Source organism: Drosophila albomicans, chromosome 3 (genome assembly GCF_009650485.2).
Source record: "Drosophila albomicans strain 15112-1751.03 chromosome 3, ASM965048v2, whole genome shotgun sequence".
NCBI classification, from domain to species: domain Eukaryota; kingdom Metazoa; phylum Arthropoda; class Insecta; order Diptera; family Drosophilidae; genus Drosophila; species Drosophila albomicans.
In genome coordinates this window covers 44,505,318-44,529,308 of record NC_047629.2, presented here as the reverse complement: position 1 = coordinate 44,529,308, position 23,991 = coordinate 44,505,318, and the positions used below count along the sequence as shown (strand labels likewise).

The window sequence follows — 23,991 nt, the reverse complement described above, 5'->3', positions numbered from 1 at the left end:
TTATTAATATAAAGAAATTCATTGCACACAAAATTAAAAATTCAAACAAAATTGCTTTGTAATTCTGTTGTGTGTATAAAATTTGCGAGCTTTGCTAGAAATGCCTCAGTCTATTTGATCAATGAAGTTCCGCTAATGGTTTTATCTTATCACCCATTATTATTTACTTGAGAGCAATTAGTTTTTCCACTTGAACATTATTATGCAGACACTTTAGTGCCGCATTGCGCTCCATAAAGTTCGCTTGTCTTTGCACAATGAATATTCATTTAATAGGTGCTTTAATTTTAAGCCTCTGCTGCTGTAAGTAAACTTAATATTATCTATTAAACAGTTAAATCAAGTAATTAATTCACTGTAGTAAAAGCGGAAGCTGCCGCAATAGTCAAAGTTTGCCCCTTGGAGAGCTCTTGCCTTAATGTGACTGAAAGAAGTGCAGTCTGTGCGTACGATGAGAAAAAAAACTGTATTCGGAAATACACTTCAATATGCCACTTGAAAATTGCCAGTTGTCTTCAGAATATAGGTATTATAATCCCTCGATATTAACTGCTCTTATAAAAAGTGACTTCTTCGTATAGAGATCGACGACTATAGTGAAATCTATTGTTTGATGGAGACATATTTATGCGAGGAATCTCCCGAATACGAACGTTGGACAATTTTCTTTGGCCACGAGAAAGATCGATAGCACCTATGACGTTGGATGGTGAAATAGGTGTGAGAGGAATCGCCCACCAGACGACAATTATAATACGATGATAAAACACCCCCAAAATCCAAAAAGTATTAAATAAAGCGCTGCAGACGGCGATCAATTAAGTGAATTGGTGTGTTTGTCCGTGACGTCAAACGTATTTGCCCAAATAATCAGATTCAGCGTGAGACAAAATGACGCCTCGAGCCCCTTTTCCTCATTACTCTTTAGCATTTAGTTTCGCATGGGTTGTGAGCCATTAGCCACGAGCTGGGGTCTGCTCGGTTCGGATCTGGTCTGGTCTGGTCTTCTGGTCTTCTCAATGGGGCTGATAGCTCTCGCGTAGGCAGGGCACTCAGTAGTATATAAAATCTTATGATTCTGCTCAAACTTTCGCAGTTTATCCGATTAAAGCAACTGAGACAAACGGGGATTTTTTTTTCGTATTTCGTTCGTCTGCTTTTTCGTTTCACCCGTTCAACGATGTGCCTACTACTTTTGCTTGGTTAGTCTTCGAGAGGTCAAACTTGACGTCTAAAGCAACGATTGATAACTTTTATTTGTAGCTCTATGCGTGGGCATGATCGGCGCTCGACCTTTGACCTCAACGGAACAACCATCACAAGGACGCCATCCCAATTGGCCCGGAGTACCCGATGAACGCTTGGCCGATGCTGAAGTGGATAACGCCTACGAGTTGTTCAAGTGGCAAACCGAACCATCGACAAGTGTGAAAAATTCTAAAGTCGATATGGGGTCAATAAATCGTGCAATGACGAATGAATTACAAGCCAAGCTCAATAATGCCTAACGCTTATTTCGTGTTGCTTACGTATTTTAGTATTAAATAAGTTGTTTAGAGAAAAAAGTAAATACAAAAAATTGGAAAATAAAACAACAACTATTTTGGTGAAACGTGCAATTCGCTGGTTCCTATTAAATTCCGTCAAAAATCACGTAGATTGTCATATAAAGTTCGTTGTCGCACTCAGAGATGCATTCAGTTTACTTTACGCTCCAAGTATTGACAATGTTTTTAGCCAAGTTCTTATCAGTTTTGCTTATCGCTTGTGCCCTGGGTATGTGTGTCAAATGTTTATGTTTGTCAGTGCTATAAATCGGTTTAATACGTTAAACTCCTTTTGCAGCACAAGCTTTGCCACTGGATGATTTTAGCAGTGAAGATGATCGCATTAATGAAATCAGCGCCGAACTCGGTCGTAAACTGATCTTGCCCAACGTTGATCGTCTTTTCAGCAGTGCCGAGGATCGGGAGTCAACAAAACAACGCGAATCCCCATCGAATAACATCAATAGAAAGTTGACAGAGACCACGAAGAGTTCGAAGCATGCTCATGGCATGATCACATCGATGCTCAGCTTCGTTAGCAGTGTACTTAATTTTGGCAAGACAATTATACGTAATGAATAATAAAGTTATTTTAAGAATGTACAATTAAATGTTGTTAATTACGTTAATTATATGATGTATTTCTTGATTTTTAGGAAGGTTTTTGTGTTTTTCAGTTGTTATTGCATATTTGTAAATCATTTATTTTTAATAATAGTAAAATTATCGAAAGTTATTGAAGAGTTAGTTTATAATGCTCATTTCTGTAAGTTTTTTGAATATTTTTTGAGAAATAAGTTAAATAGATAATAAGATAAATTGTTAAGAAGTTTTGTGAATGTCAGAAAAAGAACTTCAATTAACATACTTCGACGTTAAAAAGCTCAAGATTGTCTCTCTGTTTGGTCTATTAATAATTTTTAACGTCTAAAAGATATTGAACATTGAAAATAATTATTTATTTCATAATGAATTCTATTCTAATTATCGACAACTGATGAAATATTGGATATTTATGATTGATGTATCAAAATTAAAAAATAGCAGTCTAGACTCTAGACATTATTGATATAATGATGCACGTGCAGAAGATCAGTCTTTTTCCGAGAATTAAAATATTTAATTTTCTGAATAATTATTAAGTTTCATTCAAATTATCAGCTCTCAACAAAATATTGAAGATTTATAATTAATCTATACAAAGAAAAAAATCATATTATCGTTAGTCTGCTAGATTATTTAAAAAAAAATCGATCTTTTCCCTATATTTCTATAATTTAATAACCGTTTCATTCAATTTACAAACTAGCGACAATTGACATTGTGAAGCAATTAGATAGAAACTTGGACAAAGTTTTTCCAATTTGTTATGTTTTGTTAAATGTTATAAGAGAGAAGCGCAAGGTAAGCAAACTAAAAGTGTTACAGCTAATAAACATGGTTTGAAAAAACAAAAATAATTTCTTTATTTTGTTTGTTTTGTTTTAAAAACTTTAAAGCTTAAAAACGATAAAAACGAACCCTACTCGTAACAAGCCAGATATTAATTTAATTCTTAATTATAGTTATTTCGGACATTAACATAAGATTACATGTCCAACAAAAAATTGCCAAATTCTCGAAAACAGAAATCGAAAGCCATTAATAGTGGCAGTAACTGTGGATTGTGCAACGGTGCAACAGTGCTCAATAAGCCGTTTTGTGGCAGCCACCCGATGAACAAGGTTAGGCTTGCAACAGAGAGCGCGGCAAGCGGCAAACGTGTTCACACTTAGTTTAGTTTCCTTTAAAAGCGGTTTTCAAACGAAGTTATCAAAGAAATTCGAACAACACTTTGGAAATACAAACAAAAGATTTAATTAACATCTCGCTAAAATGGATTTTATGTTGATTGTACATAAAGTTTTATGTTATGCATATGGAGGGGTTTGTTGATGTGCACAGGTACATAAGGTAAATACTACGAATATATTTCTAGGTTCTTAACTAATTCGCCTCGAGTAAATGATATTTAAACATCTTGTTAAGTGAATTCATGTTCTGGGACAGCTCATTGCAGACACGCACAACGCAGCCTTTGTTTTTATTACACATGGAAATAGAGAATTATAATACAGATACAGATGCGGATAGAGAAACTATATTGTATGCCACACTAACCCACTAGATATTTGATCACTTTCAACAGCACCATGACGAGAACTGCGTCGATGCACACGCGACGAGACTTAGAACCAAATTGAACGCCAAATCAAAAGCACAACTGCGAATAAATAAATGAAACGCCTCGCAACCAGGTGAGCGACTACAACGCCAGCTGCGCTGCACAGTGGTACAGTAATTGAATGCAGTCAAGCAAAAAAAGTAAACAAACAAACTGTTTGCAAATAGCTGTTTGCTATTTGTATGTCAAGCAATAAATAAACCTTGTACAATGCAAAAATAAAATATTATATAAAAACACTTATGGGATTATATTTTACTATTCAGTTTTTTTACTTTATGAAAAGCAAGTTGTAAAATAAGAAAACGTTATTACCAACTAATAAAAAAAAAACTTTTTCAAGGCCCAAGATAAAGTGAGCACAACAGTTTTTATATTTATTAAACTAACAACTTAATATAGGAGATGTACGAAAACAAAACTACTGAAAAATTAGCTAAGCTCAAATATCTAATTTTTTGATTGTGCAATTTTTTTATTCAACTTCCACAATCAAAAAAAGTATAATCTTATATAAAGACGCTATAACCCATTTATTAAATGACAGTTTTAATTATTAAACAAATTTGTAAACCTTGAATTTGCAAATAAATCATAATTACTTCAAAAAAAAACTTAAGACACCATTTTTAAAAAATCATTTTAACAAAATAATTACGAATCAAAAACTAAGCTATGTGTAAAAATATCAAAGAAGAATATTATCATTTATCGTTCGCAACAAATACGAAATAAAACTAAATATTTAATAATAATAAAAAGTATGCTTATTATCTGAACGATACATATTGAACGATACAATTTGAGCGATAAGTAGTCAACGCTATGGTTCGAATAAGTTAAATTGACCGTTAATATTCAAAGTTAAAAAGCGCACTTGCCATTTTCGTGGCTTGTCAGCACACTGTTACAGCTAAGCGGACATGATAAATCAAGAACTTCACGTTGATGTTGCAATCGAAGTATCTATCGTATGTGAACAGTCTACACACAAACACACATGCGCGCGAATAATTCCAAAATACATTGTAAGCACTGGTGTATGTGTGGTTATAAGCATATTTTATTTGATTTGCATTTTTCGGCAGGCACTTAAAACGTTCGTCGTTTGCGTCTGCGTGAATTGCAAGAAACAGCATCAACAGTTTAAGCTTCTCAGCATCGGCATTACGATCTAACGATCGGCAACGACGACAACGCGTCGGCAATAAATGCAACAACAACAAGCAATAAACGAAAACGATGCTTATTACGTCATGAGAACTCGTTTGCATCCATGGAACAACAACAACAACAACAGCAGCAACAGTGGCGTGCAGCGACTGCACAGTGTGGCTAAATTGAGGCCAAAATTCGTCTTTATCAGTGCGATTATTTTTGTCATTGCAAAGAGTTCCATTGGCTGCGTTTACAACCAGTTTTCTCTTTAAGAAACAACAACAACAACGCGGCAACGTTGTCAACACTGTGCCGCCAAATCAACTTTGCCGTCGATGTGCATTGGTCATGAATTTTACAGTTGGTTTTTTGATCGTGATTTTCAGCTACGACGCCAGTTGCTTAGGTTATTTAATAGCACTAGCAATAAACTTCAAGTTTTTTTTTTAGTTTTCTAGGCTTTGCAGTGATTGTAGGTTGAGTTAAGTTTCGTTTTTTTAGTTTTTTGGTCAAGCCTCAACGAGAATTGACTATTTAAGCCGATATTCACCTTCACATGAAGTTATTTCGCACAGACACCATGCACAATATCCAATTAATTTCGACAGCTTTCGGTTTAGTAAGCACACGTTACGAGCAGCCTTCTAATGCCTAGTAAATAACATTAAATATATTTTAATTTGGAATAACTACGTTTAATTTCCGTTTCAATTTTCACTTTGCGAAGTGTCGCAAAAAAAGCGAGCGAATCAACTGATTCCATAGCTTGTAATCGCTTCGGAATATCGATATACACCAAAATAAATCGATGCTGTTATTACATTTGCCTATTGACATGTTGTTATTAACATAAATTCAATAAGCGCAGCCACACTGCTAATTGGCAGTCACGCATAGAAGGCGAAGTTAGAAAGGTGGTCGGTTTAATTGGATTATAAAATTAATTGCTATTTGTGTCGCACAACGCAGTTGGAAACATGGAACACAACACTTGCCCAAAAACAATATTTTGCACAAGTATTGACGCCTGTAAAAACGTATCAGCAACTCCAATAAGAACTACGAACTCCGAACTGCTTCAATTCACAATAGACAATCAGTTAACGGTTATTTGCCAAGAGCAGCGCAGCTAGTTCGCTCTCTTGCGCTCTTTGTGGCAGCCAGCTACTGTTTTGATGCTCAACAAGAGATTGCAAACAAAACAAAGCCGGCCGGCATTTTAATGTAGAGAGCGCCACACAGCGTTAATGAAAAGAGAGAGAGCGCAAGCAAGAAACTTGAAATGGGAAGACGAAATATCAACGAACAGTGCAAGCAAAACAAACGCGGTCAAAAGCATTATCGCTGTCTCGGTCTCGACTCTCAGCTGTGCGATGAAGTAATAAAATGGGCCGGGATCGCCGTCAGCCGACGGACGACACGAAGCAATCTTCGTGTTCGGCTTCGGCGACGAATCCATCAGACATGAGAGATTAAAGTGCAGACACATTGTTTTTAGTTTTTTGGGGGTACCGAGGAAAACTTCTTGCTGCATGAAGTTCAGTTGCTCGCGACGAGCCATCCAGTGCGGTTGGATGGGCTCTTGAAAAGGAATACGAAGAAAAAAAGAATACAAAAGTGAAAAATAAGAACAGTGGCAAAGATAAGAAAGTGGAATACATAAGAACTGTGCGAACCGGAAGTGCACACAATAAAAGGACATTCATTGTCAGTGCGTGAGCGTGCGTGCGAAAGAGAGAGTGAGAGTGCACAATGGGGCGGCTTGTGGCCCCATGCAGTGCAATGGGCGTGGCCCTTGCATTGTGTTTGATTGTTGCGCTTTGTAATGCTGAACTGACGCCGCCATATTTCAATTTGGCTACTGGCCGCAAGATACATGCAACTGCCACATGTGGCGAGGACACCGATGGACCCGAACTCTATTGTAAATTGGTCGGCGCAAATACGGAAAATGATCACAACAAATACTCGGTTATCCAAGGACAGGTAGGATCCAATAGGAATAATCTAATGCTAATCTCAAATGGAAAATTTCCATGCTTTTCATTCTAATTTTCAAATGCATACATATGTATGTACATACATTCATATGTGCAACACATGTGGGGCACATTTAAATTTGAAATTCTATTTTTAAACTGAAGTTTCTTTTCGTTTTTTTGGCATGTGTTCCATAGGTCTGCGATCATTGTGATCCCAAAATACCGGATAAGAATCATCCGCCAGAGAACGCAATTGACGGCACCGAGGCCTGGTGGCAGAGTCCTCCCTTGTCCCGAGGCATGAAATTCAACGAAGTCAATTTGACCATCAATTTCGAACAGGTAAACACAGCAGGCGAAAGAAGAAAGGTGTAGCCCAAAAAAAAAAATCGAAAAAAAAGAAAAAGATACATACAAAAGAATCTGGGGAGAAGTCAATGCAATGTTCGAACAATCTGAAACAAGCTGAGACAGGCGCAGACACGTTTGCAGACAGCTCTTCTGTGAGAGAGAGACAGGCTCGTTAAATTAACGTTTTTAATGCGTTTCCATTTCATTTTCGACGTGGACGACGACAACACAGCGAAAAATCTTGCTGAGCTGTTGAATTGTGCTTCTTCTTCTTTATGTTGTGACTTGTTCCCTTTGGAGTTGGGGTTATCAGCTCTGACATATGTATCTGTGAGAGTGTGTGTGTGTGTGTATGTATGGGTTGTCTCGGTTTACAAGCTCGCTTAGAAACCGTCGCAGAGCATTGACTTTTCTTCGTTTTATTTCTATACCCTGCAATTAAAGGGTTAGAAGGGTATGATATTTAGCTCACATAATACGAGTATGATAGCTTTGTTTTAATGGACTGAAAATCAGAAACTGTAAGAACTAATGTTACTCAGAGAGACTATAATGCTTATTGCAATGCAATCTAGAATTGATGTAAACTTAATCAAAGAAAACTACTAAATAATTTCAGTAAATTAAGTTACAAATTGAAAAGACATTTTTAAGAATTTTAGATTTCCTTGAGTTTTCCATAAACATGGAAAGAAAGACTTTAAGAAAAATATATATTAGAAAAAAGTTACTCGGTATCTTACAGTCGAGCATTGTGGACTGTGCCTTTTTGACTTGTTTCTGTAGCCGCGATAAGCAGTCGAATAATTCTTCTTGGTGCTCCAGCATCCAAATGAAACCATATTATACATACATATGTACTATATACATATATGTACATTCTCGAAGCTGATAGCAGACAATTGAAACTATGCTCGGACGTACTTATCACTACAAAAAAGTCTTGAATGGTTCTATAAAAAACACTTTTGGGGTCACACCCGTCTTATCGCACTTGCAACGGAAACACTCGGATCGCACAAGTCTTTAGAAACTATCAAATTAAAACATTTAGTTGAACATATTTCTACTTGAGTTACGAGTACTTTTTTCGCCTCGTGGCTGGGGAATGAAATGAGATCATCTAACATATGAAAATGCAACGCCTGCACATATGTGCATAATTCTTAGCTGCAGTATTAATAGACTGCTTACGACAGCCAAAAAGATTAGTGTAGAACATATTTACAAGACTTTCAAGATAATTTAAAGAGAAGAACGTAAACCTGAGATAATAAAACAATTCTTTAAACAAAGACAGCTCAAGAATTAAATAGAAAATTTGATTTATTTTTCTTTAATTGAAAATTTTCTTTATACATAGTTTTAGTCATTACAAAAAATTCAGAATTTCTTCATACTTCATTCATTCATCAAACCTTTTAAAATTCTGAAATGTTCTCCAATTATAAGTTCTTAACAAAATGAATTCCTCAAAGTCTTATAAAGTGAACTAACAAACTACACATGTTTACGCAAAAAATTCAAAATCACAAACAGTATCTCAAGCATACGATCGCAAAATCAGTATATGTATATACACACATATGTAAAGACTTTATATACATACATATGTACCCACGATGTTTGGTTCGTTTTCAATTGAATTCAAATTGAAAAGCAAACAGAAAACCAAAAAAAAAAATCCAAAATAAACAAACACACAACGGACGCAGATAAATTTAGTACACTGGAGGAGAGCATGGAGTTAATTCTCTTTAGAGTGATCTCATGCAACCTCAGTAGATACACATACATATTTACATAACTATGCACATAAACACAAACACACGCACACACAGTCATACAAATAGTTTGTGTACACAACGTTAATAAATTTTAATGAATTTGTGCTTTTGAGTAGACTAATTTCGCGTCCCCTAAGAGAAGATCTATGACAAGCGTGAAGAAAAAGACTTAGACTAAGAGGGAGGTTTTAAAAGTACAGCGAAATAATAAATTACGATTAAAATACAAGATAACATATAAAATATAAAGATGATAGCAGAGTAAATATTGTCGTAGAACATTTTAAAGTAATCTTCGTATTGTATTTATATATTATCAACGCAGCAAGAAATATCATATAATTAATATAAATATGATTTAAATAAATAATAATCTTTAATTCATAACAATTGGGGATGCTATTAAATATTATTGAAAAAACTAGAAACAGTTTTATTTTTGACATAAGGAATTACTCTAAAGAGATAGGATAGTTAAAAATTCGGGCATAAATTCATAAAGATATTTGAACCCTTCGATAAGTAAACTTTTGTTTTATATCCAAGAACAATTTATCTAGAGTCATTTAAAGGAAGTTCTACTCTCCGAGTAAAAAAGTCTCTAAATCTCTAAATTTTACAAATAAAATGGAGTTTAACATTTAACTTGATTTCTACGCTACGCAGGAATTCCATGTCGCCTACTTGTTCATTCGCATGGGCAATTCGCCACGTCCGGGTCTCTGGACGCTGGAGAAGTCGATGGATTATGGCAAGACCTGGATGCCGTGGCAGCACTTTTCCGATACGCCCGCCGATTGTGAGACCTACTTTGGCAAGGACACCTACAAGCCAATTACGAAGGACAACGATGTCATTTGCACCACAGAATACTCGAAAATTGTACCGCTGGAAAATGGTGAAATCCCCGTGATGCTGCTCAATGGACGTCCATCGGCAACGAACTACTTTAACTCGACGGTGCTACAGGAATGGACACGTGCCACAAATGTGCGCATTCGTTTGTTGCGAACCAAGAATCTGTTGGGTCACTTGATGTCGGTGGCACGGCAAGATCCGACGGTCACACGTCGTTACTTCTACTCGATCAAGGACATTTCGATCGGTGGTCGTTGCATGTGCAACGGTCACGCAGACACCTGCGACGTCAAGGATCCCAGCAGCCCAGTGCGCATTCTCGCCTGTCGTTGCCAGCATCACACTTGTGGCATTCAGTGCAACCAATGTTGTCCTGGCTTCGAGCAGAAGAAATGGCGTCAGAACACCAATGCGCGTCCCTTCAACTGCGAACGTAAGTAGAGTCGATTACTATCTCTCTATCTACTATGGTTCTAATGCTTCTCTATTGTTCCATTCTTAGCCTGCAATTGCCATGGCCACAGCAACGAATGCACTTACGATGAGGAGGTCAACCGCAAGGGTTTGTCTCTAGACATCCATGGACACTACGATGGCGGCGGCGTCTGCCAGAATTGTCAGCACAACACCGAGGGGACCAACTGCAACAAGTGCAAGCCCAAGTTCTATCGGCCGCGTGGCAAATACTGGAATGAAACCGATGTCTGCAGTCGTAAGTTACATAGGAATATTATTTGCTTCTCTTTAACATTACTAATCACTTTCTTGCCTTCTTTTCAGCATGCAATTGCGATCTGTCGTATTCGACGGGACACTGTGAGGAGGAGACGGGCAAGTGCGAGTGCCGTGCCGCCTTCCAGCCACCCAATTGCGACTCCTGTGCCTATGGGTAAGTCAAGCCAAAAAGGTTGTCTCTCTAAGTTTCCAATGGTCGTGACATCTTTCAAATATTGGTTAGGCTCTGCCTTCGTGTGTGTAGATTTACTCCTAACACGTTCTGCTACTTCTCTAACTCTCAATCTCTACTTCCTTGCAGCTATTACAACTATCCGCAGTGCCGCGAATGCGAGTGTTACTTGAATGGCACCAACGGCTACAACTGTGAGGCCATCAATGGCATCTGTCCATGTAAGAAGAACTTTGCTGGCGCCCTGTGCAAGGAGTGCGCCGAATCCTACTATGGCTTCCCCGAGTGCAAAGCTTGTCAGTGCAATCAGCAGGGATCGATCAACAACGATTGCGATATTGTCTCTGGCAATTGCACGTGCCTCAGCAACTGGGGCGGCGCTCGTTGCGAACGTTGCAAGGATGGTTACTACAACGAACCAACCTGCACATGTAAGTCGTCTGATTGCTAAACCAATCTCTAACAGATCCAACAGTTTCCATTTCCTTTCCATTTCTCATTTAGATTGCGATTGCGAACATGAAGGTACCGAGCCAGAGATTTGTGACAAGCAGTCGGGTCAGTGCATCTGTCGTGAAGGATTTGGTGGACCGCGTTGTGATCGCTGCTTACCAGGATATCACAATTATCCCTATTGCAAGCCTTGCAACTGCTCCACCACAGGCAGCTCGGCTAACACCTGTGACAACTCTGGCAAATGCAGCTGCCTGCTTAACTATTCCGGCAAGCTGTGCAACATGTGCAGCGCAGGATATTACAACTATCCCGATTGCTTACGTGAGTGTCTTAAATTGTCATTTATTTATTTATATTGTATTTTATTTACAATTTGTATCTATTGCTCAAATTAAATCCTATTCTAAAATGTTGAAAGAAAAGGGTATACTACAGTTTAAATTTGACTGCAGTTTTCTTTCTCATTTATTTTATTGATTGACTAATTAATAATAAGAAAATAATCAATTTTTTTAATACCTTACAGCCTGCAACTGCGACGAACATGGCTCCGAGGGCGTTACCTGCAATGAGAACGGTTGCTTCTGGTAAATTCATTTGATACTTCCATCAAATCTTCTTCTTGCTAATCTTTCCCACCACTTTCAGCAAGCCCAACTTTGATGGTCGTCAATGCGAACGATGCAAGGAATCTTTCTACAACTTCCCCGCCTGCGAGGATTGTAACTGCGATCCCGCTGGTGTCATCGATCAGTTTGCCGGTTGCGGTTCTGTGCCAGTAGGTGAACTCTGCAAGTGCAAGGAGCGTGTGACGGGCAGAATTTGCAATGAATGTAAACCGCTCTATTGGAATTTGACCATTAGCAATGCCGAGGGTTGCCAGGAATGTGATTGCTTCATTGACGGCACCATCTCCAGCTTGGACACCTGCGCCTCCAAATCCGGCAAATGTCACTGCAAACCTCACACAACCGGTCGCAGCTGCAATGAATGTCGCGATGGCACTTTCGATCTGGATGCCGCCTCGCTGTTTGGCTGCAAGGATTGTGCTTGCGATGTGGGCGGCTCCTGGAATAGCGAATGCGACAAGGTCACCGGTCAGTGCAAGTGCCATCCTCGCATCAATGGACGTGCCTGCACACAACCCTTGACCACCCATTACTTCCCCACGCTGCATCAATTCCAATACGAGTACGAGGATGGTTTGCAGCCATCGGGTGCTCAAGTGCGTTATCAGTATGACGATAATGTCTTTCCGGACTTTAGCAGCAAGGGCTATGCCGTGTTCAATGACATTCAGAACGAAGTCCGCAACGAGCTGACAGTCTTCAAGTCCTCTCTGTACCGAATTGTAATTCGCTACATGAATCCCAATGATGTGAACGTCACGGCCAGCATTCTGATTCAGTCTGAGAATCCCCTCGAGGTGGATCAGAAGTAAGTAACTAGATATGAAATTTCGGCCTAATAGTTCTTGCCGTTTGGTAAGAGGTAGGAGGTACCAATTTTGAAAATTGTTAGTTTACAAATTATTGGAGTTCATCAAATAATTTACCTAATATTCATTCCACATCTTTGTCTCTCTCTCTTAGCGTCAAGGTGCTGTTGCGTCCCACAACGGAACCCGAATTTGTCACCGTCGCCGGACCCCAGGGCAACAAACCCTCAGCTGTTGTGCTAGATCCATCGCCTTCACCCTACACCTTCATCACCAGGGCCAACAAGAATGTGATGCTCGATTACTTTGTGTTGTTGCCAGGTGCCTACTACGAGGCATCGATCCTCACACGCCAGATTGCCAATCCCTGTGAGCTGGGCAACATGGAGTTGTGTCGCCACTACAAGTACGCTTCCGTTGATGTCTTTGAACCGGCCACAGTGCCTTTCGTTGTGGATAGCGATGGTAAACCGAATAAGCCCACAGAGTTCTATACCGACTCCGAGCATCTGCAGATAACTGGCCATACGGGAGACATTCCAGTGTTGAGCAACAAGCAGAAGGAACTCAACTATATTGTTGATGTGCCGCGTAGTGGTCGCTACATCTTGGTGATCGATTACATTAGTGATCGTAATTTCGCGGTGCCCTACGATATCGAGTTGCGCGTGGGAAAGGATGAGAACTCGCTGTCCTCAGTGTATCTCTACCCATGTCTCTATTCGACCGTCTGCCGTACGCCCATTAATGACGATGGACGCGAAAAGTCATTCTACATCAACAAGGAAGATTTGATGCCAGTGACGCTCTTCGTGAGTTATTAAATTTAGTATTTATATAGTGTAAAAACTATTAAATTTATTATATTGTATTATATTATTACACATTTTCCTCTTCTTTTTAATAGACGGAGGACGACGACGAATTCCGCGCGCCTATCATTTCAGTGACTGCTATTCCAGTGGAAGAGTGGTCCATTGACTTTATAAATCCCAGTCCCGTTTGCGTGATTCACAACAATCAATGCGCCGCACCCAAATTCCGTTCGGTGCCCGATTCCAAAAAGATTGAATTCGAAACCGATCACGAGGATCTGATTGCCACCAATAAACCTAACTATGCCGTCATGGATGAGCGTGTGAAACTCATCTTTTTGGATAGCCGTCAGAATGGTTCAATTGTCGTTGAATCCAAGGTTGCTGACCCGGGACGTTATGTCATCCTGGTGAAGTACTATCAGCCCTATCATCCCAAGTATCAGGTGCTCTACACTCTGACTGCTGGCAAGAATCAATACGATGGCAAGTTCGATATCAAACATTGCCCCTCCAGCTCTGGTTGTCGTGGTGTCATTCGTCCCACTGGGGATGACATGTGGTTCGATATTGAGGATGACTTTAAGTTTACGCTAACGGTGAGTGGGAGAAGAAATGTTGAAATAAACATCAGATTTATATACCAATTATTTTGCAGAACTCTCGCCCTCTCGGTGTTTGGCTAGACTACTTGGTGGTGGTGCCATTGGAGCAGTACAACGACGATCTGCTGGTGGAGGAGACCTTTGATCAGACCAAGGAGTTTATCAAGAACTGTGGTCAGGATCATTTCCACATCACCCACAATGCCAGCCAATTCTGTCAGAATGCTGTCTTCTCGCTGACAGCGGACTACAACAGCGGTGCCTTGCCTTGCAACTGTGACTACGAGGGATCAACCAGTTTCGAGTGTCATCCATTTGGTGGTCAGTGCCAGTGCCGCAAGAATGTCATTGGACGCCAGTGTACGGCTTGTCGTCCTGGCTTTTTCGGTAAGTTATCTATGACCGAAGAGTGGACTATGACATATTTTTATGTTTTATCTTTATTTGTTTATAGGCTTCCCTGATTGCAAAATGTGTGATTGCCCGAGCATCGCCATGTGCGAGCCCAACACTGGAGAATGTCAGTGTCCCACCAATGTCATAGGCGCTCTATGCGACAAGTAAGAATTTTACATCAGCCCCTTCTCATTTTTGCTTTTCAATCAAGCTTTCCCTTTTTTCCCTTTTTGCACTGTAACTTTCCTTTTGTGTTTGTTGCCTACATTTACATACTTTCTTCAGCTTCTCACTTTCTTTTCGATTCCTGTAGAAAATGATCTCTACACAAACTTTTCATTCATTTAACTAGTCATTTATATCCTCAAGCAGAAGATCCTCATTATCACTATTAGGATTTCTTGTGTTCCAACTTAACCTATCCGCCTTACTTTTTCCTACCTCATCTGCTTTCCTAGCACGTCCGGTGCTCCTCAAATTCATCCCAAGCAAAGTTACTCTGCTAATCTAATACCTTAATTGCAGATGTGCGCCCAACACTTACGGCTTCCATCAGGTGATTGGCTGCGAGGAGTGCAACTGCAACTACATGGGTATTGCCAACGGTAATCAGCAGTGCGACATGTTCAACGGATCCTGTTCGTGTCGTGACAACATCGTTGGCCGCGCTTGCGATGGTTGTGCCAATGGTTTCTACGAGTTCCCCAGATGTAGCATGTGCAGCTGCCATCAACCCGGTACCGAACTGGAGGTGTGCGACAAGATCGACGGCAGCTGTTTCTGCAAGAAGAACGTGGTGGGCAGAGACTGTGATCAGTGCGTCGAGGGTACTTACAATCTGCAGGACAGCAATCCCGAGGGTTGTACCACTTGCTTCTGCTTTGGCAAGACCTCACGTTGTGACAATGCTTATTTGCGTGTCTACAATGTCAGCCTGATGAAACGGGTTTCTATCAATTCGGCAGACTTCCAAGAAAACACGATTGATTTCGAAGTGTGGGATGTAAAGCCAGAGGATTTGATGTTGAATGAGACGACGCTGCAAGCGGACTTCACGAGCCGCGAAGTGAACGATCAACGTGTCGCCTACTTTGGCATGCTGGACTATCTGCTCAATCAGAACAGTCATATCTCTGCCTATGGCGGTGATCTTGCTTACACCCTGTACTTTACCTCCGGTTTTGTGGGCAAAGCAATTGTGGCTCCCGATGTTATTCTGTTGAGCAAGAATCAAGTGCTCGTGCATCAGAGCTACGAACAGCCCAGCAGTAATTTGGTATTTAAGAATCGACTGGAAATGATTGAGAGCAATTTCATGACCCAGACCGGTAAACCTGTGAGTCGTGCCGACTTTATGATGGCTCTACGCGATCTAGAAGCGATTTTGATACGTGCCAATTACTGGGAACAAACGCTGAACACACGGCTCTCCGATGTCTATCTGACGCTGGCCGATGAGGACACCGATGGCGAAGGCGCGTATAGTTTGCTGCCCGTAGAGCATTGTCACTGCCCGCCCGGGTACAGGGGACACTCGTGTGAGGATTGCGCCCCCGGCTATCATCGCGTTGACAACGGACCCTATGGCGGTTACTGTGTGCCCTGCGAGTGTAACGGTCATGCTGAGACCTGCGATTGTGCCACTGGAATCTGCACCAATTGCACGGACAATACACGCGGCGATCACTGTGAACAATGCAATGTTGGGTATTATGGTAATGCCACTCACGGTACACGTCACGATTGTATGATCTGCGCCTGTCCGCTGCCCATCGATTCGAATAACTTTGCCACAAGTTGCGAGATCTCGGAGTCGGGCAATGAAATCCATTGTGAGTGCTTGCCGGGTTACACGGGACCGCGTTGTGAATCGTGTGCGAATGGTTTCTACGGTTCTCCCGAAACTGCTGGCGATGTCTGCAAACCGTGCGAATGCTCGGGCAACATTAATCCTGCGGAGCAAGGATCTTGCGATACACGCACTGGCGAATGTCTGCGCTGCTTGAACAACACCTTTGGTATGGCGTGCAATCTGTGTGCTCCTGGCTTCTATGGCGATGCCATCAAGCTGAAGAATTGCCAATCTTGTGATTGCGATGAAATGGGCACGCTGGAGTGTGATCCCTATGAGGGCAAGTGCAGGTGCCACGAGAACGTGATTGGTGAGCGTTGTGATCAGTGCAAACCCGATCATTATGGCTTTGATTCTGGCGTTGGCTGCCGCTCTTGTGACTGCGGTACTGCCTCCAATTCGACGCAGTGCGACCAACACACCGGACACTGTAAGTAAAGCAATTTTAATATAAAAGGGTGAGGAAGTCACTATCTATATGTCAATCTGTCCGTTCATGGAAAATTAAAAATTGTATGCGAGAAACATTTACCAAATATACTTTATTTAAATATATTTTTAATATATATTTACGATTATGGTATATGTTTGTGGTATATTTTAGCGATGATCATAATCTTTTATATTTTCAGTCCGATCACTGTTACTTATATAATTTATGTATATTATATAACATTTTGAACATTTCTACTTCTTTGGAATATATTTAGCTTATTCGAATTTAATTTTAATTACACCCTCCTTGCTTTTTAGGTCTCTGCAAACCTGGCGTCACGGGTCGTCAATGCGATCGCTGTGCCGTCGATCACTGGAAATACGAGAAGGAAGGCTGCTCGCCTTGTAACTGCAACCAGGGCTACTCCCGCGCCGGCACCGGCTGCAATCCGCAGACGGGACAATGTGTCTGTCTGCCCGGTGTCATTGGCGATCGCTGCGAGGCGTGTCCCAATCGCTGGGTGCTCACCGAGGACGGTTGCATGGAGTGCAACAATTGCCATCATGCTCTGCTCGATGTGACCGATCGTCTGCGCGATCAAATTGATGGCGTACTCCAGGACTTCCAGACCGTGACAATGGCATTCTTTACCACACAGAAGCTTAACTATTACGATGTGCTGGCCGATGAGTTGGCACCCAAGGTGACGAATCTGGATCCTAATAGTGTGAATCTGGCGCCATCGCGTGAATTGAACAGTGAACTGGAAGCAGCCAGCAAAGCTTACGCCAAGCAGGTGAATCAAACGCTCAGCAATGCGTTGGATATACGACAACGATCAGGAGTGCTTCTGACCAATGTTTCAACCGTGCATTTGGATGCCTTGGATAGCGTGAATCAAGCACGAGAAGCCCTGGCTGCTGTGGATGCACTTTCTCAGAATCTGGAGGCGACGGCGACCACAAAGAGCGGAGCTGCCTTGGAGGAAGCACAGCACATACTTGACAAGATCAATGGCACTCAAATTGAGCTGCAATCCAATGAGCTTGTGCTCGACAAAGCGCGTGAATTGTACGATGAGGTTGACAAACTGGTCGAGCCCATTAAGCAACAGAATCGCAGCCTCAATGCGCTGAAGGACGACATTGGTGAGTTCAGTGACAAACTGGAAGATCTCTTCAGCTGGAGCGATGAAGCGCAAAAGCAGTCGAGCGATGTGGAACGTCTGAATGTGGCCAATCGCAAGGCCTACGACAACTCCAAGTTCGATACGGTGTCGGAGCAGCAACAGGAGGCTGGCAAAAACATTTTGGAGGCCGGAAACTATTTGATCAATGGCGAACTGACACTCAATCAGATTGCCAGCAAGCTGGAGGATTTACGCGGCGCTCTCCAGGAACTCAAGGAAGTCAACAAGGGTGTGGACGAGTATTTGCCCGCAGTCGATAATCAGCACAATGAGGCCGATGAACTAACCTTGCAGGCGGAACTACGCGCCGCCGAATTGAGTGCAAGTGCCGCCAACTTGGCCAATCAGTACACGGATATGACCGCCCATGCGGAGCCAGCGATCCAGGCATCTACCGCGTACTCAGACATTGAGGAAGCCGTCGAGGCTGCCAAGGAGTTGAGCCTGAATGCGGCCAACGCCGCTGAGAATGCTGTAAAGATTCAGAATGGCATTGAGGAGCGAGCAGGTACATCGGACAAAGAATCCGCCGAGTTATTGCAGAAGGCACGTCAATCGCTTGGCAAGGTACAGGATGATCTGGAGCCACGTCTTAATGGTTCAGCGGGCAAGGTGCAGGAGATTTCGCAGTTAAATGCCGCCACCGAAGAGCAGGTGAAGGACATTAACATTTTGCTACGCAAGCTGTCCAACGAGACACAACGTGACATGTGGAAGACTTCAGATACGAATGCGGGCGATGCGCTGGAGATACTGCAAAATGTGCTCGAGACGCTGAAACCGGTGAGCGGACAAACACCCAAGGAACTGGACAAGGCACGCAACATTAGTCGCGATGTGGAAATTACCAACAAGGACGTTTCGCAGGCCAATAATCAGCTGGATAGCGTTGAGGTGTCTGTGCCCAAGCTCACCGAACTGGCCAACGAGATTGAGGAGCAACAGCAACATGTCAGTGAGCAGAGCCAACGGCTCGGTCAAGATATTGAGCATCTGAAGAGACAGATTGAAACCGCACGACGCATTGCCAACAACATCAATGTGGGTGTTAGGTTTACGCCTAGCACAGTGCTTGAGTTGAAGACCCCGGAGAAGGCGCCGCTGCTGGCTACAAAGACAAAGCTCTCGACATATTTCAGGACGAACGAGCCCAACGGTTTCCTCTTGTATCTGGGCAATGACAACAAGACCAGCCAGAAGAACAATGATTTCGTTGCTCTGGAGATTGTCAATGGATATCCAATTGCCACCATTGATTTGGGCAATGGTCCCGAGCGCATCACAAGTGATAAACATGTCGCCGATGGTCAATGGTATCAGGCCATCTTCGATCGCGTCGGTTCGAATGCGAAGCTCACCATACGCCAACAGTTGCCCAATGGCGAGATTGTCGAACACAAGAACGCCAACGTTTTGGAGGGTGCCAACAATGTGCTGCATGTGGATCGCAATAGTCGCCTGTTTGTCGGCGGTTATCCGGGACCTTCCGACTTTACCGCACCCGATGATATACGCGCCAGTTCGTTCCGCGGTGATATTGAGGATTTGCGCATTGGTGACGAGAGTATTGGTCTTTGGAACTTTGTGTATGGCGAGGAGAACAAACAGGGCGCCGATGAACGTACAGTGTTGGTCGAGGAAAAAGCGCCCGTCACCGGTTTGCGCTTCAAGGGCAATGGTTTCGTGCAATTGAAGGCAACGCCCTATAATTTGAAGTCACGTTCGAGCATTCAGTTCAAGTTCAAGGCTGCCAAGGATGCAAGCAATGGTCTGTTGTTCTTCTATGGCCGCAATAAGCATTTCATGTCCATTGAGATGGTCGATGGTGCCATTTTCTTCCGCTTCAAGCTGGGCAATGGCATGGTCTCATCGGGCAGCCAGGATCGCTATAATGACAATAAATGGCATCATGTTGTCGCCGAGCGTGATGGTCGCCAAGGTCTACTCAAGGTCGATAATGTGTTACTCTTCCACGACAAGGCGCCAGCGGATGCTGATGCCGAGATGCCCAAGCTGCAGCGCATGTACTTCGGTGGTTATCCTGGACGTCGCAATCATTCGGATATTGTTGAGCAAAACTTTGACGGTTGCATCGATGAAGTATCCATCACTGGCTATCGCGTGGATCTTACTCAGTATGTCAATGGCACCGGTTTCGTTGAGGGTTGTCCCGACAAGTACTCCACCTCGTTGTCTTATGCCCCGCATGATTATGGCTTCCTGCGCATCGCAAATGTGTCATCGGAGAACAAGTTCGATGTGGTGTTGCGCTTCAAGACCAAACAGCCAAATGGTGTGCTCTTCTATGCCGCCAATCATGATCAAAGCTCCACAATTGGCTTAACACTGAATGATGGCTATCTCACGTTGAACAGCATGGGCAGCGAGTTGGTTGTGACCGAGCGGCAGTTCGATGACGGCGAGGATCATGTGGTCACCGTGCATCACGATGCCCAACAGCTCCGATTGTCTGTTGACGATGCACAGGACGCGCGGTAAGTTAGCCCCCATGATTTTTTAGTTTTAAGGTTGAATTTAGACTTCAATGCTAAAGATAGACTCGGTTCGTGAAATACTTTTTAGTATTCCTGAATCGTAGATGTTGATTTACTTTAATAATGTGCCGATTGAGTATGAATTATTTGCTCCAAGTAAAGAGGAAATTTGAGGGATATGTTGAAATAATTGCTAAAAAGCTTAGGTTCGAGTCTCACCAAATAATTCTATCGCTTCGGTTCTCCTTTTAACGGAAGTCTTTTACCAAGGTTCTCTGTTTTACCATTTTGCAATCTTGTCTAATGCTTTTTTCATTCCCTAACGTTTTCCTAGGTTGCCTGAAATTCCCGCACCCCTGGAGATCCGAGGAGGCGACATCTTCTTTGGCGGTCTGCCCGACAACTATATACCACCTAAGAGCGCTATCTCAACGCTGGCCTACTATGTGGGTTGCATCAACGATGTTACCGTCAACGGCGAGATCATCAACTTTGCAGACAGCGCGGAGCGCAAGAACGGCAACATCAACGGTTGTCCACAGGACATTCTAGGTGCGTCAGCTCGTCGAGTTACCGTGCTTGTACAAAATAACTAATGCTCTCTATCTCTCTTTTTATATGCAGCCTACGAGCCTAGCTTGTTGTCCACCTACTATCCCTCGGGTGCCAATGAATTGGAGCCGGCATCACCAGCTAAGGTTCCCACCAGCGTTTTTGTGGCACACACAACAACCACAACAACAACCACCGCAGCACCCACAACATCCACTACAACGACAACCACAACCACCACCACGACAACAACCACAACCGCCGCACCGCCAGTTGTGATTCCCGAGGAAAAACCACTTCCACCGCTGGGACCACCGACAACACAGCGTACGCTGGTGACAAAGCCACGTCCAGAGCCCAATTTGCCAACGGATCAGCGCTGCAAACTGCCGGTGAATCCCAACTATGATGTGGACTTTGTCGAGGCTGGCTATCGGTTTTACACACTGCAGGATCAGCGTCTCGAATTCCATTCGCTGCCCGTCAAGGTGCGCAAGCACTACGACATTAGCATCTCGGTGCGCACCAATTATCCGAATGGTGTGCTCTTCTATGCTCCTGGCCAGGAGGCTGGTGACTTTATTGTCGTCTATCTGCTCGATGGTTATGTGTATCATCATGTGCATGTGGGCGCCACCATTGACGCCAAGATCGTCAGCGAGGAGGACATTATTGATGGCAACTGGCATACGGTTGAGTTTATGCGCACGAATCACAGAATTAGTTTGTCCATCGATGGCAAGGAACAGCCGGGTGCTGTTGAGCTGAACGGCGATCGTCAGCCGCCAACCTTCAATGTGAACTTCCCCATCTATGTGGGCGGTTATACCAAATATGTGGAGTCCGATATCAAATTGATTACAACGCTATCCGGATCCACGTCCTATTACAATGGCTGCCTGCGTGACATCAAGTTCAATGGCAAGGCCTTGGAAACGGAGCCCGTGGTGCACGATGTTGTGCCCTGCACGGATCAAGTGGAGAGCGGTGTGTTCTTCCACAAGCCCACGGGTTATGTGAAGCTCTTTGAGCGCTTCTCCGTTGGCTCCGAAATACTGATCAACTTTGACTTCCGACCACGTGAACCAGACGGTTTGCTCTTCTCGGTGCACGGCAAGAATTCGTATTTGATTCTGGAGCTGGTGGACAACACGTTGTTCTTCACAGTAAAGTCCGATACCAAGAATGTGGTGGTGGCCAACTATACACTGAATGACAACGCCAGCTTCTGTGATGGCAAGTGGCGCAATGTTCAGGCCATCAAGTCCAAGTTTGTCATCACCATTGCCGTTGACTACGTCAGCTCGCAGCCTGGTGTTGGCAACGAGGGATCCGCGGTGACCAAGACGAATCGTCCACTGTTCATGGGCGGTCATCATGCGTTCCAGAAGGCGCCGGGCATCAAGACCAAGAAGACATTCAAGGGCTGCATTGCCAATGTCCAAATCAACAAGAAGCCCGTTGTCATTACGCCCAATCTCATCTTTGGCGACATCTGGCAAGGAAGTTGCCCCAAAAACTAAGTTACCGAAGATGATTCCCACGGACAAACGAGACAACGATTACCCGATTCATATGGAAAGTTAGCAAAACGTGGAGCGATGACAACATTCGATTACTATTGAAGGACAACGAAAAACGAACAAATCCCACAACGAACAATTAACTCGACGAACTGACCTCTAAACTGAAAGTTCTATCAATTGTTTGAGCTTTCAGTAAAACTGCTCGTCGTACAATTATATACTATATCTAAGTCCAAAACTTGTGCCAATTTATAAAATCTACAGATTTGTAATCATGTCAAATATAATTTTTTAAAAACTTGTCTTGAATAAATGTAAAAATAAAGTAAAGTACATATTTAAATGTCTTTCTTTAATATTATCTTTACTATCTAAAGTAAAGTTGAGATCGGAGTTTCTTTCTATTATAAATAATTGGATGAACGCCCTATAAAAGTTGGCAGTTATATTCATTCCTGACTTTTCTAAACTAAACTCTAAATTTAAATAATTTCAAAACACTTGTTTTACGATTTTGGATGATTATTATGTTTTACATACATATTTATTTAGTTTTCCAGATTAGTTTACACAAAAATCTCTCTATAGGAGAATTGAATGCACAAGCTTCAGCAATTGCGAGAACAACAATTCTGTTACTCCCGAAATAGCCGCTTTAACATATTCAAATTGTGTGTAAAGGATCTTTGTTGTTATATCAATGTATACATATATTCAAATAGATATTTTGTAGTAAATTTGTGTGTCGTACTGATAGAGTTGGAGTTAGTGTGGAGAAGAAGTTGTTGTTATTGTTGTTGTTGTTAAAAGGAAAAGTTTGGATAGTGTAATGTGCCTAACGAAGAGTTCCATATTTTCTGACTGTGTGGCTGTGTATGTGAGTGTGTGTGTGTGCTTTGCCGGTCTGCTGCTTATGACTGTGTATGTGGGTGTAAGTATATAAGTGTGACTGTGTATGTGTGTGTTAGTTGTAAATTAATGGAAATTAAAATTTACTAAATTTGTTTAAACGAGCATATCGAATGAGAACCTAGTTTTGTATAATCTTAATAATATATATTTATATATTTTCCTATGTGTGTTTTTGTCTGTATTCTTGTGTATGTGTGTGTGTTTAATTGTTGTTGTTGCTTTTTATTTAATTTATTTATTTCATAATCTTTTTCTGCTTAAACGCTAATCACTAAGATCACCCGAGAGAGATACAAACGCACGCGAACGCGACCGAAATTCCGCGATGAATTCGGTTTAAGGTACAACGAAATCACGATTTATTTTTTCATTTAGTTCTTTTAGTTTTGCTTTTGCTTTCAGTTATATATATAATTATGCTTGATTGCTTCTTTTATTGGGGACTCGGGGGCGAAAGTCCCGTATTGTTAGTAGTAAATATATATACAATTATATATATATATAT

The 23,991-nt window shown here is 42.1% G+C and overlaps 5 protein-coding genes across 5 annotated transcripts; 4 read left to right on the top strand and 1 right to left on the bottom strand.

The window, feature by feature from the left end:
* The first annotated feature begins 133 nt into the window (after positions 1-133).
* On the top strand, positions 134-827 carry LOC117567836 (uncharacterized). The gene is made up of 3 exons (XM_034248084.2): positions 134-303; positions 362-526; positions 582-827. The coding sequence occupies exons 1-3, from the start codon at positions 258-260 to the stop codon at positions 689-691; spliced, it is 321 nt and encodes a 106-aa protein (XP_034103975.1). The 5' UTR covers positions 134-257; the 3' UTR covers positions 692-827.
* An 81-nt stretch (positions 828-908) lies between these two features.
* LOC117572235 (uncharacterized) lies at positions 909-1,564 on the top strand. Its single transcript, XM_034254917.2, has 2 exons — positions 909-1,202; positions 1,264-1,564. Exons 1-2 carry the CDS (start codon positions 1,073-1,075, stop codon positions 1,506-1,508), a joined length of 375 nt encoding a protein of 124 aa, XP_034110808.1. The 5' UTR covers positions 909-1,072; the 3' UTR covers positions 1,509-1,564.
* Positions 1,565-1,682: 118 nt separating this feature from the next.
* On the top strand, positions 1,683-2,158 carry LOC117567835 (uncharacterized). Its single transcript, XM_034248083.2, has 2 exons — positions 1,683-1,776; positions 1,846-2,158. Exons 1-2 carry the CDS (start codon positions 1,692-1,694, stop codon positions 2,127-2,129), a joined length of 369 nt encoding a protein of 122 aa, XP_034103974.1. The 5' UTR covers positions 1,683-1,691; the 3' UTR covers positions 2,130-2,158.
* Positions 2,159-3,481: 1,323 nt separating this feature from the next.
* Positions 3,482-3,798, bottom strand: LOC117567837 (uncharacterized). Its single transcript, XM_034248085.2, has 2 exons — positions 3,708-3,798; positions 3,482-3,622 (listed from the first exon to the last, which is right to left on the bottom strand). The coding sequence occupies exons 1-2, from the start codon at positions 3,739-3,741 to the stop codon at positions 3,534-3,536; spliced, it is 123 nt and encodes a 40-aa protein (XP_034103976.1). The 5' UTR covers positions 3,742-3,798; the 3' UTR covers positions 3,482-3,533.
* Positions 3,799-6,469: 2,671 nt separating this feature from the next.
* Positions 6,470-22,907, top strand: LOC117567830 (laminin subunit alpha). The gene is made up of 17 exons (XM_034248074.2): positions 6,470-6,915; positions 7,107-7,253; positions 9,716-10,340; positions 10,410-10,619; positions 10,688-10,796; positions 10,944-11,245; positions 11,319-11,591; positions 11,797-11,857; positions 11,919-12,707; positions 12,863-13,520; positions 13,616-14,122; positions 14,182-14,515; positions 14,583-14,688; positions 15,050-16,806; positions 17,130-20,496; positions 20,831-21,048; positions 21,121-22,907. Exons 1-17 carry the CDS (start codon positions 6,682-6,684, stop codon positions 22,569-22,571), a joined length of 11,148 nt encoding a protein of 3,715 aa, XP_034103965.1. The 5' UTR covers positions 6,470-6,681; the 3' UTR covers positions 22,572-22,907.
* The last annotated feature ends 1,084 nt before the right edge of the window (positions 22,908-23,991 follow it).